Below are 11335 nucleotides of genomic sequence, written 5' to 3'. Positions count from 1 at the left end.
GCTACCTTGGCCCAGGAATAGACACTTGGGATACTATTGCCTTGGTTCTCGTCTGGCAAGCAATCGCAAGGGTCAAGGACATTCCATGTGTACACACGTATTTGAACCAAAGGCCACGCACTACCTATGGTCTTCATGTCAGTCTCCAGGTCCAGTTGCCAGCTGTTGGTACTGTGTCTATGGCAAGGGTTTCTTTTACAGGGCAAGGTTGCTGGCCTCATGTTCAACCCTCCTCTCTATATCTGGGCTTGGGACCAGCTGTGGCAGTTTTATAAGATGACTGGGGACTGATTATTCACTGGACTGATCTTGGCCAGAGGACGTGGGGACACCCTATCCTTACAGTGTTGCAAACAACCAGGAGTATGAGTTACAGTACACCAAAAAGACAAACGAAATGGATGACAATTATTCATATGGTTTATTTACAAATCTTAAAATTATCACCTGCAAGTGATTTACTTGCAGTTCAACCAACAAGGATATCAGTGCAGTGACAAGCCTTTCAGTGGGTGTTCAGTTACACTACCGAATCCGCGATGATCAAAATCCCAAGTCCTTGCTGTCTATCAAAATATAACAAGCTTCTGATTCCATCACCACAGTCCTATGAATCCATATCATCAGGTGGCGTTGCAGTCTCATCATCCCGACACTTTGAGTTCATCAGTTCGCGTCTTATTTCCGACGTTATCGTATGATGTGTATGCGCGCGTAGCACCTCCATTAACCCCTCTTTCTGTTCCGTCGAGATGTCCTGTTTGTAGCGCTGGATGAATGTGAGGAAGCACTGATGCCACAGGACAGGGAGCTCTCGCTTGTCCATTTGGAACCTGAAATTAGAGAATCCACGAAGAATTGTTGTCGAGAATTTTTGGGGTGAAGCAAGATAAAGGTTGAATTTTGGCTTCAACAGCACTCTGGGTCAGTCTCCTCATTCTTCTAGGTGACACGAGGCTTGTTCAAACTATCACAGGATGCTTCAATTCAAAAGTCACACCCACTGAATGAAATATAACTCCACTATTTCTTTTATTCTGTGCCTCCATCTGTGATTATGAAAGGATACTTACTTAATAAAGTGGAACACCACAGCATCCACCACTCGGTACGGTAATGCATATTTCTTATCAAGCAACGTCCGCAGAAAAATACTGTTGGCTCCGTTGTAGTCCATCTCCGCTATTTTCAAGATGGCGGCTGCTGAGTGCAGCATCGGTATTGAACACTTTGCAAGGATGCTGGCGATGATTACAGCTTCTCGTAGTGTGCATGTGCCACTCTGAAAAAGGAAAAAGATATCACAACATAAGATCCTCCACAAAACAACCCAAAATTTATTGAATTTTTCATCTTTGGACAACCACCTTAAGAATAATGACAGAACACCTGATACTGCCAGGGTTCTGTCAATAGGGCAGTATGTAGAGTGGAAACTTACCTCACAGAGTGGTAGAAGAAATCCCTTGAAAAATGCAGCCGGTTTGAAAAGTGCTTTCTTTATTGCCTGGAAAAAGAATTAAACGACATCAGATAAGTATGCCAGATACGATCAAAACAGGTCTTTAAAATGTACAGTAGTAGTTATAACGAAGATAACAGATTTGTTGGGGGGGGGGGATCAAGAAATAAGCACCTCTCTTGTTTACTCACCATGTATAAATGAAAATTCAACTTCTTATATTCTGCAATATCATCCCGCACCCGAGGCAACAGCACCAGATTTATGAACCTGGAACAAAAAAATGAAATACTGTCAAACCAGGAATATCTGCGTGCAAAAGTTTGTTAATCAAAAGAGTAATATGACATCCTACTGTCTTTTTAAATCATTCATTGTAACTCAAAGTCAATGTTTCCTTACCTTTGCGCCATTTTAGCATTGAGATTAGAAGCGAAGATCCTGGTTGCCTGGTAGGTGCTAGCGGCCGACCACTGGTCTGGTTCTGTGATGTAAAGAATCTGAAAAACCAAAATGAAGAACTGCTTTTACGCTGTATAGGAACACAACCGATGCGCAGTTTGATCAAGGTTTATCTGGTAATTCTCCTGTATAAAAGTCCCTCAGTACATCAGTTTTTTATACAACATTGTCTACCGATGACACACAGGCAGAAGTTTGCCAGAACCAATATTTGATTTTATCACAAAGCCCTCATTTAGTGACCTATGTAATGATAATTCCTTGGGGCAAAAACAGAATCGTGCAATCTCTAACAACCACCAACTCACCTGTTCCCAGTTTGACAACGATGGTATGATCTTGAAAGCCTTCGGTAACTTCCCACTCCGATATCTGGATAAGATCTGTTTTATTTGTTTGTACATGTTCACCACTCGCTCATCTAGCTGTTGAATCTGAAGACTTCCCTGGTCTGAAATGAGGGCGAGCGAAATGAGGGAGAGTCCTGTCAAGACATTATTACTGTCCTTTGAGGGAGAGGAGCAAGTTTTAGATGCACTGTCTTGTCTTATGATGGATGGGAGAGTATCACAGACAGATGGCAAAGGAAAGCTGTAAATCTTCTGCTTTTCTAAGAAGACACAAGAAGATCTCAGTGTCGCTCACCTGACATTAATGTGTGTATTTCTGTTTGTTTCTCGGTGAGTTTCTCTTGGATAATGTCAGCAAGTGTCCGCCGCTGTGGAGCTGATTTTGACATGAACATTTCCAATGCTTTCTCATCTTCATCATTAATTTCCTGAAAAATATGAAACCAATTCATAAAACCCTATCGGGGAAGATAAATGAATAAACTCAGTGATCACCAACTAAAAGTTTAGAATATTTCTTTTGGAAACAATTCCTAAAAAGCAACTTTATGTTCAGTTGTCAGAGCTCCAGCAGTTGCAGAGGTTATGAATATTTCACTTACAACATGCTCATAATCGAATTCTTCTGCATCCGATATATCATCTTCAGAATCAGACTGAGGTTTCGAAGGTCCCGCACCAAGACTGACAGTCTTCGGCGATTTCTTTTCTCTCTTCTTGACACCATGTTCATCTTCTAGTTCTTCTTGTTGGCGACGCGCCTGGTCTAAGATTTTCCGCGACAGTTTCTCATCAACAAACTGAAATAAAATTAGCATGATGATACTTATACTATTACTAGGCAACTTCAATGTCGGCATTCCTTTAGTTTACGCTTACAATGTTGATCAACAAAGGCCAGAGCTAATTGCAACTGTAGGCAGGACGAGTTCACTAAATATTCAAAAAGGACCAGAGGCTTGACAGTCCAGTAGAGTAATGCATTGGATATTATCATCATGTGAAAATGTACAGCAGCATACACTACAATACACATGAAATCATAGCCTACATCATCATCTTGCTCCCTCCGCTGTTTTCCCTTCGTACGGCCTGGAACGCGAACAGATTTATCTTCCAATATCTGGTCAGCTAAATGACCCCCTCTACTACTCAGTGGATCATTTGTAGCGGCCCTTGACTTTGATTTCTTTGCTTTTCCCATGTTTTAAATCGAGCAAAAATCCTCCAAAAAAGCCACATGCACCGGAAGTTGAAATTTTCAGTGACCTTCACCCTTTCTGAACACTCTCCGAAGGTGGAAAATCTCATTTTCAACCCCGCGTTTGGAGAGTTAAGATGACCTTGACCCAAGATAGCAACATCAAAACTGAACATGGATGGACAAGTTCACCTCGAACAACCTTCGATTCCTGCAACAAAAAAGTTGTCAGTGCACGAACAAAATGGAGTGGTACAACCTTTACTCACTGGTAAGAAGATGATGCAAAATTTGTGTCTATTGTCCTCAGAATTAGCTCTGAAGCAGTCGATAAAAAATGACACAAATATTTTTTGCTAAATCATCATGTTACTGAGTTAGGGATGCTTGCCTGTGCCCTGTTCACTGGACCTGTACAAATGTATGTGGAATGTCCCACATCAAAAAAACCCAGTCATGCCTGTGTAAAGTGCTCAGAACTCATTGCTTGCATGTCTTTATTTTGGTTCAATGCCAGACATGAGACAACATTGCAAGGTTGTTGGGACGTCATCCATCGTAATTGAAATATAACGTCATGATGCAAAAGTGGAAAAGGCGATAACACACACGACTTGGCGATAATATGACTTCTGGCGTTACAGATAATTGTGAAAATATACGACCAGGAAAAAAGAAAATGCATCATTGAAATCACTGTGTTACGGAGGACGGGGTTGTCAAAACGTATATATATATGTATAGTGTGCTGAATTTCTCCCTCCTAGATCTTTACCAGATCACCATGGCGTACGCCTACTGGAAGAGCCAGAAGAGGACCGACCGCAGCGTATTTGACCTGTACTTCAGGAAGAATCCCTTCCAAGGAGAGTTCACAATCTTTGCTGGTTTAGAGGAGTGTTTGAAATACTTGAAGAATTTTAAGTTCGCTACTGATGGTGGGTATTTTTATATATATTTGATCCGATATTTTGTTGTTGCTGCAGAGATTTGCACACTGAAGCTGAAATGTGTTGAATTGAGCAATGGTGTCTCTAGAAATGTTTCATATTTATGCAGATATTGAGTACCTACAAACTGTCCTGCCAGCCCACACCGACCCCGAGTTCTACGACTACCTTCTGAATCTAGACACGGCCACTGTGACCTTGTATGCCATCGATGAGGGGACGGTCGTCTTCCCAAAAGTCCCACTTCTTCGACTAGAGGGACCGTTACCAATTGTCCAACTGTTGGAGACAACATTACTTACTCTTGTCAACTATGCTAGGTACGAGTTTTATGACATCAGCAGTTTGGAAATTCAGAAATAACATCACTTTGAGGTTGAGGTTGATGTTGACATCTGCTCTTTGGCCATTTACATTGATAATTCATCCAACTTCAGCTTTTTTGATTCCTTATTCTAAGATGACTCTCTACTTGTTCTGTTAAGTATATGTACGACTGCTCTTTTGAACTCTTCCAGTCTTGTGGCAACCAACGCTGCCCGTTTCCGCCTTGCTGCTGGAGATAACATCATGCTGTTGGAGTTTGGTCTGAGGAGGGCCCAGGGGCCTGATGGGGGGCTGTCTGCTTCGAAATATTGTTATATGGGAGGTAAGATACAGCAAGGGACTGATATGTGATGCTCCGTTTTGATTCCATTCCATTTGCATTTTGTCGCCAGATCCCAGTAACATCTTATTTTTCCCAATGCAACACCAATATTCAAGAGGATAAGTATTTGCTTTACATTTTACTCTCCAGGGTTTGATGGGACAAGCAATGTTCTGGCGGGGAAGCTGTTTGGGATTCCAATCAAGGGGACACATGCCCATGCCTATGTCAATTCATTCACCGACTTGGATGAAATCAATTCAAGGGTAAGCTCATTAACTATGCATCTTAATAAGCTACGATCGTTGGGCAAAAAAATGTCGCAAAATCGAAGCTGAGGAAACGTCTAGATTGTGTAAAACAATTTCAATTTTAAATGAAATTAACATCTTTCTGGTTAGAAATGAAGATGATGAAAATTCATTTCAGGTGCTGAAGCATGCATCAGCTGATGAAGAGGTCGACTTTGTCTCCCTTGTCGATTCATGGCTGACAAAACTAGCACCGCTATTAAGTTGTATAAAAACTGAGGTCCACCTAGGAGAACAGGCAGCATTTATTTCCTACGCCATGGCATTTCCGACCGAGGTGCTTTGTTTGGTCGATACGTATGATGTAAAAAGGTTTGTATATATTATCCTCAACCAAAACCTCTTCTTATCTAAAATGTGTCACCTTTTAGTTGTATTTTTGGTCCAAATACATGAATAAACATGGATATCAAGGTCTGAATTCAAGAAACCAAATCCAATGTGTTTTCTTCATTAATAATTGTTATACTTTCCGTTGTAGGAGTGGAGTGCCAAACTTCTGTGCCGTCGCCTTGGCCCTAAACGACCTTGGGTACCGTCCAAAGGGTATTCGTCTAGACAGTGGCGACTTGGCATACCTCTCAGTGGAGGTTAGACAGACATTTAAGCTAGTCGCACAGAAGTAAGTCAAAACATTCCCTCTTTTGGGACAGCAGGAACAGCGAGGAGTATAGCATAAGATAGCCTTGATTCAGAAGTTCCAGAAAACTGTGTCAGAATTTGCCAAGAATGTCTGCCGGATGCCAGGTGTGGCCTTTTCATAACAGGGGTACCCCCTTCCCCTTATGTTATCATTTGCATAGACAGACTTGTGACATTCGTTTACTTTCAGATTTGACGTGCCATGGTTCGCAGACCTCATCATCGTGGCAAGTAATGACATTAACGAAGAGACCATCCACTCGCTGAACAATCAGGGCCATAGTATCAACTGTTTTGGAATAGGGACGCATCTTGTGACGTGCCAGAAACAACCAGCGTTAGGATGTGTTTTCAAGGTAATGGATTGTGCCAAATGATACCATAAAAATGGTTCCCTGTTTGTCTGTTTAGGAGAAGGACAATGTCACAATCAATCACCAGCTCCCTCCCTGTAAACATTGGGGGAAATTGTACACATTTTCAACCCTGTTCTGTTGAAAAAAACAGAAGGTAGGCTGTATCATTTCTATGCCCATAAAAGGGTGAATCTTGGTGTTCTTCCATGCTTTGTGCAGGCAAGATGAGCAGCATTAGAGTGACCCTGTAATGCAAGAATGACAACAATGTATTTGGGGAGAATATCAGCATCACAAGAAGGAACACCAATTATGATAACAATGGGTGATATGAATAAAGACTAGCAAATGCTTTTATCTAAAACTCCATGTACATTTACACTAGGCCTTTCTGTACAAAATTGAAGTAAAAGCATTTGCTAGCCTTTATTCATATCACCCATTGTCTTGATTTTCTTAACTTGTTTCTTTATCAGCTGGTAGAAATAAACAAAACCCCAAGGATGAAACTGAGTGAAGACGTTGAAAAAGTGACCATGCCAGGGAAGAAAGATGCATACAGGTTATACGGGAATGACGGTAAGGGGAGATCTCGTGGTGGTTTCTTGAAACAAATTTTGATTGGAACAGCTTACCGGTAATTGCATTGCACACATTCGACTAACCAAGATCGATGACTGAATAATCGAAAATTGGCAATGCTGATTGGTTGAACAGAGTAAAGTGACCGGTACCTAAACATATTGGGAAACTTTTGCAGATTGCAAAAATAAAAAGGAGTGAACATTAGGAGGTTAACAGTACAGGGGTATTTTTTCTCTTCCCTTTTCGCATGCTGACTGGTGTTGTTTTACATCTCTAGGTGAACACTGTGCCTTTGGTAAGTGGGAGTTTCCAAGTCCACTAAACTCCCCATGCTCCATATCCTTCCTGTCATTGTTGTCACGAATAGAAGCTGATTCCTTTTGTTTCCTTGCCTACCCCAAATTGTATATGATATGGTTGTAAAGCCTGTCTTGGGGGAGAGCTTTGGCCATTTAGACTTGTTAGTATTCCTACATTGATTTTATACCCAACTATACCAATTAGTTTTATGTGCCACTGCCCTAGCTGTGACAGCAATAGTTTGCAGGCATTCACGATCACATTTAGGGTGCATGATAACAAATAAAGCCCCACAACACTCCCGTAAAACTATCCATTGGAGACCTGTTATCACCCCAATGATAAGAGAGCATTGATACTTTTACTGTATGGAAAGTGATTCAGCTCTTTAGATCCAACTAAGGGACTGTAGTCCGATGCTGATACCTGAATAATGTAATGGAGGAACAATGTAGCATCGATCACAGAGGTGAGTCCCAGGGAAGGGGCTTATTCTGTGATGGCAGACAGGGGAGAACTGGCGTCATAGGCACCAAGGTCAAATGACTGTGGCGACAAAACATGTTGGTTGGCCTGGGAATCATTTGTGACCCGCTCTACCAAAACTAGGCGCTTGTCGCATCTGAACTTGACAGGTTGATACGGACTTGTTGTTCATTTCCCTATTGTAGACCTTTTGTGAAATGTGACCAAATCAGTTTGTAATAGATTTCACAAAAGGTCTACAATAGGGAAATGAACAACAAGTCCGTATCAACCTGTCAAGTTCAGATGCGACAAGTGCCTAGTTTTGGTAGAGCGGGTCACATTTATTAACATAGGAGAAGTAAAGATGATCTCTTGAAATGCTGTTGCTATTGATTACATGTACTTGCAGGCCACGCACTGGTTGATCTTCTCCAACAACCCAATGAACCTCCACCGAAACCAGGGAACAAAGTTCTCTGTAGACATCCATTTGTGGTATGTATTCTGAAAGTGGTCGAGTCTACTGAATTGAAACTCTAGTCCCAACCCATTCAGGAACGATTGTCAGAGTTGCGATGATCCTTGTCAAGCCTTAATTTCCGGTAAATATATTGCTTGAAGGAAACGCTAGATTCCCCTGTGGAGCGTCAAACATGTGGATATTTGCTACATAAAGTTTTAACCTTGAAGTATGAAGTTAAAGTAGGTCCAAATCCATCCTGACACAGATACCATGGATGCTATTTTTTCCCTTTTAGGAATCGAAGCGAGCCTATGTTAGTCCAGCCAAAGTTGAACCTCTCCTGAAATGCTACTGGAAAGAAGGAAAGGTATGCATTTCAAATGAAAAATGTGTTTTTGAAGTAATTGGGATTTCTAAATTAATGTCACAAGCTTGTTCGGAAGGCTGCCTTGCAAGAAAAGGCCACGTAGTATAGTGAGGCCTAGTGTCTCACAAAATGGTCTGTCAGTGTCTCTGGGAGTCAGATCCTGTGGTGGTTAAAGATGTGAGGCTATCACCAGATTTCATACCCACGTTGGGTTGGAGAAACTTTCTATATTATTGACATTATTATTCAGATTTGTCAGCGTTTGCCATCGATGGATGAGATTAGGCAGCGGCGATCCAACTCGCTGCAGCAGACAAGAAGCGATCACAAGAGGGCGCTGAATCCCACACCATACAAGGTAAGTGTCACCACGCATAATCAGCTATACTGAGCACGATTTTCGTCCATAGCGCATCTCCCAGCTTTCCTCAAAACAGTACTGGTATGTTCTCTCAAACGAGCAATAGTCACAGGCTAATATTTCATCTCTTTTGGCTTCATGTTTCTTAATAGCCAGTTGTATCTTGCCACTCGTCCTCAGCAGGTGACATAACTTGGATGATGGGGCCTGACACACCAACTCTGTGAAGGAAATTCCTTTACAGAGAGCCTGGTTAGATGGCTGTGTGTTTCTTATATGCAATGCATGTTCCACTGGTTACCTCAATTCCTATTCATTTAAACGCTTAACTCCCGGTGCAGGTAGCTTAGTCTCTTCTCTTTGAGTGTCTTTCTGGACGAATTGAAACTCTGGGACTCTGCAAGGTTCTTTCAGTGGTAACAATATTTTGTTTCTTCCAGGTGTCGGTGACGGGCAAACTCTACAATTTTATCCATGACCTCTGGATGAATGATGCACCGATTGGAGAGCTCTCGTAACCTGTTTAGCCATCGCCGATACCGACGTGAAAGGCGCAAAAATCATGTGATACAGGATAAACCAATAGGTGACGCGTTCGAGTTTTTATGATGGTCGGCCGTGCCATCTTTGTTATTGACACTACTTATCTATTATTAGTGTATGATTAGAGTTTATGGTAAATTTTCACATTTGTTCATAGGAAATCAAATATGGAGGTTGTTATTTGTTTTTCATCCTCCAGTCACGTCTGCGGTTGAAGCTAGAATCCTTATAAGCCTGCACTATTCATGTATGGTGTAGGCCTTTAAAGATACCAGGGAGTCTATTGTAGACCGTAATTGGCATTGTCAGTCTAGTGAACCAGTGTGCTTTTCTAAAAGATCATTTGCTTTAGCTTCTCCAGAGGATTAGCTGAGGGAGTTTTTGTCTTGTGCTGAATTCCCTTCTGTTCCGCGCATAGCTTCTTTCTCGATCCTTGGGGTATGTTTCACCATATTTACCGTATTTATTCTAAAGCTTAAGTGCTAATTAAATAGGCAGTTACAGGCTAGATTAAATGGAAAGTAGTTGAATGTTCTAGAAATCAAGATGTTCAGTGATGTTGGATAGGAAAATACTTTTACCGGTACAGTTGTTGAAGTGTATTTTCACCACTCTGGATAGTTTGGGTAGTTTACATGTACATGTACTTTCACCATCCTGGATAGTTGTAATGATAATTTCCATGTACTAGTGATTTTAGGCATCATGTTATCATTATGTTTTGTTTTATTTTGTCGATGTGATAGTTTGAATTTAGCTAAATTTTGTACTCAGGGAGAAGCATAAGTACAAACAACTTATTGGCACTGGCTGATCTAACACCATCATCTGTCTCGGTAAATCTTCCATCTCAGTTGCATTTGACTCAAAAGTCATGATAATTTGAGATTATAAGGTATTTTTATGTTTACATTTATACTGTTTCCATTTTTCTGGTATATAACGTATGTATTAGGGTAGATGATGGTAGACATATATTACATCATATACCGGAGTGAGTGATGATCTGAGATTGTTGAATGAAACTTGCCGATTTTTTAGGGAAAATCGGCGGAAACTCCCTGGACCTTCAGTCACGTGGGTTTCCTTGCCAAAGACCTTTCACTTGTGTGATCTGCTAACATGAAAATCTTACTCGAGTGGTTTTACTGTCACAGGCAAGCACAGTGGCTCAAGCTGTAGTATTGTGAGGAAAACGAAAGCAGGCAAAGGGGATCTACTTTGGCGTAAAGCTTTCACCAGGTTCACAGCCACAAATCCACTTCTTCCCCTTTGCCAAGACAAGTCGAATCTTACATTCCAGGCATTTACTGATCTAATAACTGTGCCATAACTTACACACAGAATAGCTTCAAATTATTCTTTAGAATTGTTGCTCTATGTAACAGTTTTGATAGTACATGTACATTACACAAGTTTTTAATAGTGTTGTAGAACCTGTTTTCTTCTTCTGGCCTCTCAATCTTCGCCTGTTGTGTAAAGGAGAAGCTTTCAGTGTTCACAATAGGCATGGTGTTTCTGAATGACCTCCTGAATTTCCAAATGTCAAAAGTTATCCTGCACACCACATCTTGATGAAAGAAGAGCGTGTAGCAGCTATATATGCTGATATTTATGCCAGGAACTTTAGCATATATCTTGGTTGTCGGTATCTGTCAGCAGCTCGTGCCACCAGCATTGCCATGTTCTTGATTGTAGTTTGTTCCCACCTCTTAGCAGTTGGGTCTATTGCACTGTAAATTAATCTATTAATCATGACAAAATAAAGCATAAGAGAATAAAATTAGATTTTGTCATTGATTTTATGCTCGTGTTTTTACTCAGTGGACTTTCAGTTTGAAGCCAGGCTATCGAGCCTTCTTTTT

General features: G+C 41.1%; 2 protein-coding genes across 3 annotated transcripts; one reads left to right on the top strand and one right to left on the bottom strand.

Moving 5' to 3' along the window:
- Positions 1 to 424: 424 nt before the first annotated feature.
- Positions 425 to 3519, bottom strand: LOC135503087 (bystin-like). The gene is made up of 9 exons (XM_064796416.1): positions 3326 to 3519; positions 2877 to 3074; positions 2570 to 2702; positions 2233 to 2375; positions 1865 to 1962; positions 1654 to 1732; positions 1442 to 1507; positions 1074 to 1282; positions 425 to 833 (listed from the first exon to the last, which is right to left on the bottom strand). Exons 1-9 carry the CDS (start codon positions 3476 to 3478, stop codon positions 608 to 610), a joined length of 1305 nt encoding a protein of 434 aa, XP_064652486.1. The 5' UTR covers positions 3479 to 3519; the 3' UTR covers positions 425 to 607.
- Positions 3520 to 3630: 111 nt separating this feature from the next.
- Positions 3631 to 11275, top strand: LOC135503118 (nicotinate phosphoribosyltransferase-like). Of its 2 annotated transcripts, XM_064796474.1 has the most exons (14): positions 3631 to 3746; positions 4243 to 4413; positions 4535 to 4745; positions 4944 to 5074; positions 5225 to 5340; positions 5504 to 5697; positions 5867 to 6007; positions 6218 to 6383; positions 6860 to 6962; positions 7246 to 7263; positions 8146 to 8231; positions 8495 to 8566; positions 8817 to 8924; positions 9368 to 11275. In XM_064796474.1, exons 1-14 carry the CDS (start codon positions 3650 to 3652, stop codon positions 9443 to 9445), a joined length of 1692 nt encoding a protein of 563 aa, XP_064652544.1. In that variant the 5' UTR covers positions 3631 to 3649; the 3' UTR covers positions 9446 to 11275. The 2 variants fall into 2 exon arrangements, with proteins under 2 accessions (XP_064652544.1, XP_064652545.1); XM_064796475.1 differs by lacking the exon at positions 7246 to 7263.
- Positions 11276 to 11335: the final 60 nt, after the last annotated feature.

The sequence above is a fragment of the Lineus longissimus genome, chromosome 19, assembly GCF_910592395.1.
Source record: "Lineus longissimus chromosome 19, tnLinLong1.2, whole genome shotgun sequence".
NCBI classification, from domain to species: Eukaryota; Metazoa; Nemertea; class Pilidiophora; order Heteronemertea; family Lineidae; genus Lineus; species Lineus longissimus.
Note: the sequence above shows the minus strand (reverse complement) of the source record. Positions and strands in the feature narration are given on the sequence as shown.

Excerpts from the sequence above, each read along its gene's own strand:
- LOC135503087 (XM_064796416.1), bottom strand. The coding sequence starts at position 3,478 with ATGGGAAAAGCAAAGAAATCAAAGTCAAGGGCCGCTACAAATGATCCA. Across the intron at positions 3,075-3,325 it reads GGAGGGAGCAAGATGATGAT|TTTGTTGATGAGAAACTGTC; the intron begins GTAGGCTATGAT and ends ATTTTATTTCAG. Across the intron at positions 1,283-1,441 it reads TTCTTCTACCACTCTGTGAG|AGTGGCACATGCACACTACG; the intron begins GTAAGTTTCCAC and ends TTCCTTTTTCAG.
- LOC135503118 (XM_064796474.1), top strand. The coding sequence starts at position 3,650 with ATGGATGGACAAGTTCACCTCGAACAACCTTCGATTCCTGCAACAAAA. Across the intron at positions 6,008-6,217 it reads TTTAAGCTAGTCGCACAGAA|ATTTGACGTGCCATGGTTCG; the intron begins GTAAGTCAAAAC and ends GTTTACTTTCAG. Across the intron at positions 8,925-9,367 it reads TGAATCCCACACCATACAAG|GTGTCGGTGACGGGCAAACT; the intron begins GTAAGTGTCACC and ends TGTTTCTTCCAG.